Consider the following 3,020-nt stretch of genomic DNA (forward strand, 5'->3'; position numbering starts at 1 on the left):
TGCACCCGGACCCCCCCCCAGAGGATTTGAGGTCCACCCCCACACTTAAGATCACATGGATAGGTTCCTAACTACATTTACCATTTTTCTTTTTAAATAGCAACCCATGACCGTGTGTTTATTTGTGGGCAGTAGATTTAGACTATAGGGCTATCACTATGGGCCCCGCATGGACCTGTTCGCTCTGCCATCGCGTGAGGGGTCTGCTAACAAGCCACCACCAGAAAGGTTCATGTCAATGTTGTTGCACGTCACCTCAACCCCCCCCCCCCCCCCCCGCTACCACCACCCCCCCAAGTATATTTAAAATCTGTGGGAAACACTGAACACACACACACTGATCAGAACACACACACACACTGATCTGAACACACACCCTCAGGATGTTTGCAGATTTCCCCCCCCCCTCTCTCTCTGTGATGCTGCCACAGAGGGTGAAAACAACAGAGTGTGAGTGTGACGGCTGCAACAGAAATAGACAGAAAGCGACTGAAAGAGGAAGGTCTGATGGGCGAGAGAGAGAGAGAGGGGGGGGGAGAGAGGAGAGAGAGAGGAGAGAGGAGGGGAGGAGAGACGAGAGAGGGGGGAGAGCAGCTCACTACTAGTTGAGGCGAGAGGAGGAGGGAGGCAGATCACAACTTCCCCTCTCTGAGGATATTTCTCTCCTGCAGGAGGGCACGATGCTGAGAACCTGATCTGCTGCGTTAGCGTTAGCGACATGAAGACAGAAGAGGGACAGGAAGTGACATTATGTGGATATAAAAACACGCTGACCCTTTTTACCATCTTTGGAGAATGAGTGAAGCGTGAAATGAAAAGCGTTCGACCCGGATGATAAGTCATCAGGAGAGTGTGGTGTGTGTGTGTGTGTGTGGTGTGTGTGTGTGTGTGTGTGTGTGTGTGTGGTGTGTGTGTGTGTGTGTGTGTGTGTTTGTGTGTGTGTGTGTGTGTGTGTGTGTGTGTGTGTCCGTGATGGGATAAATGGATTTGCAAGAGAAGAGAGGAAGTCTCCGCGCGATGTTTGGAATAAAACTCACGACGGAGAAATATTTTTTGATGTGAATCCACTTTTTGTTTCCACTTTGACCGGTGTACGCTTGGTTTATCTTCACAAACGCCTGCTGGGTTGGGTTTTGTTCGCCTGGACCTCCCTGACGCTCTGTTTCCTGGTGGTTTACCCTCCAGATGGATGCATGTGCGATCGCCTCATTCAACATTAACCGGGTTTCACCAAACAACGAGCACGCCGGCGTGTTTGTGCCCGAAGCCTGACTGCAGATCAGCTCTCCGTCTGAGTTTAAACATTTACAGCGACGTGTGAAGACACTGGAACTCCAGAGCTGCGGACTGTTTACTGATTCATGGTTAGGCGATTCATATCAGGAATGTTAGTCCAAACCCAAAGGTATTCACTTTAATATGACAGAGAGGCTGCACACAGACTCAGTGCATGAAACTACTTCATCGATTCATTCACTAGGAGGAGATTATTTGTTTCAATTGCTCAGAGTTTTGTTTGTTTGATACGTCAGAGTGGATCGCAGCAGAATCAGAACATCTCTATACATCCCACAGAGGGGACGTTTACACTGTAACAGCAGCAGTAAAGAGTAGCACAACATAATTAAGAAAACATGCATAAAGTATTACGATACGATAATACTTTATTGGTCAGATGAAGTCTGACATTTGCTTGCATCCCAGCAGCTCCATGTGTAACATCAACACATGAGAAACAAACAACAAACATTGACCATAACCAAGAGGAAACCTGAAGAGCCTTCAGCGTGCATTTGATCTGGATTCAGCTCTGTATTTACTGAGAGGACTGACTGGAGCACAAAGGAGTGTTTTCAGTCTGACTTTATTGAATCGCGGGACCCTGTATCCCCCATTAGATGGTATTCAAGATAAAAATAGATATTAGGAGGTGAAGCGACTCTCTGAAGACAGAGATATATATCCCAGAGTAATCGCTGGCATCATGCAGGGCGTGGAGGCATCATGGTGGTCCGTGGTCCTGTTGTTAGTGAGTCTCAAAGCCTCCCCCTGCCTCCCTCAGGACTCTCTCCCAGAATGCATCTGTGCCTCGGACATCCTGAGCTGCACCGACGCCAATTTGACCGGACCCCCCTCAGAAATGCCCGTTTCCACCGTGACTCTTGACCTCAGCCACAACCGTCTCCAACAACTAGAAGGCGGCGGATTTGAAGAACTCTACCGACTGGAAACATTACGATTATCTCACAACCAGGTGAGCGCCGTACATCCGGGGGCGTTCAGAAACACCTCTCGACTGCGACATCTTGACCTGTCGTCCCAATCAGCTGCGAACTTTGGAGCATCACTTCTTCCTGGATGTGCCGATGCTAGAAGAGTTGTTGCTGTTCGACAACCGCATCGTCCGGGTGGAAAGCCGAGCGTTTGCGGGACTCAGCGGATTGAAGAAGGTTTACCTCAGCCACAACCTACTCACTGACTTTCCGTTTTTCTCGCTGCACAGCCAGCCTCACCTGTCCACGTTCGATTTGTCCTCTAATCGTCTGAACAGATTGCCCCTTCAGGACATCTCCAACCTGCCGATGATTCTACAGAGAAACCTCTACCTGCACAACAACTCTCTGGTGTGCGAATGCGCCATGTTCAGCTTGTTTCGGGTGTGGGAACAACAAGGATTCCCCTCGATGACGGATTTCAGGAAGGATCACGTCTGCCTGGTGTTCGCAATCCCAAGAGGCACCGTTCGCTTCTTCCAACACGACCGATACTTCGAGAAGTGTGACATGACTTCGATCCAGCAGGAGGGCAACGTCTCTGTGAAAACGGGGGGTCGTTTGTTGCTTCACTGCGTCACCTCGCTCGCCCGTCGCCAACTCACCTTCCACTGGGTTTCTCCGCGGCAGGAATACGTGGCGCCGCCCGGGAACAACGGAACCATGAGGATGTTTCCTAACGGCAGCTTGGAGATCTTGAAGGCCAAATCCAATGACTCTGGGATCTACTGGTGTTTGTCTCTTGAT

At 49.9% G+C, this 3,020-nt stretch overlaps 1 protein-coding gene across 1 annotated transcript; it reads left to right on the forward strand.

Annotated features, from left to right (window-relative positions):
- Positions 1–622: 622 nt before the first annotated feature.
- On the forward strand, positions 623–3,020 carry LOC117554723 (amphoterin-induced protein 3-like; the record flags this gene model as incomplete). Its single annotated transcript, XM_034229210.1, is given in 2 exon segments — positions 623–2,320; positions 2,322–3,020. Coding segments are annotated over 2 exon segments (1,035 nt in total), but the record flags the coding sequence as incomplete, so codon positions are not given.

Source organism: Gymnodraco acuticeps, unplaced genomic scaffold, assembly GCF_902827175.1.
Source record: "Gymnodraco acuticeps unplaced genomic scaffold, fGymAcu1.1, whole genome shotgun sequence".
NCBI classification, from domain to species: domain Eukaryota; kingdom Metazoa; phylum Chordata; class Actinopteri; order Perciformes; family Bathydraconidae; genus Gymnodraco; species Gymnodraco acuticeps.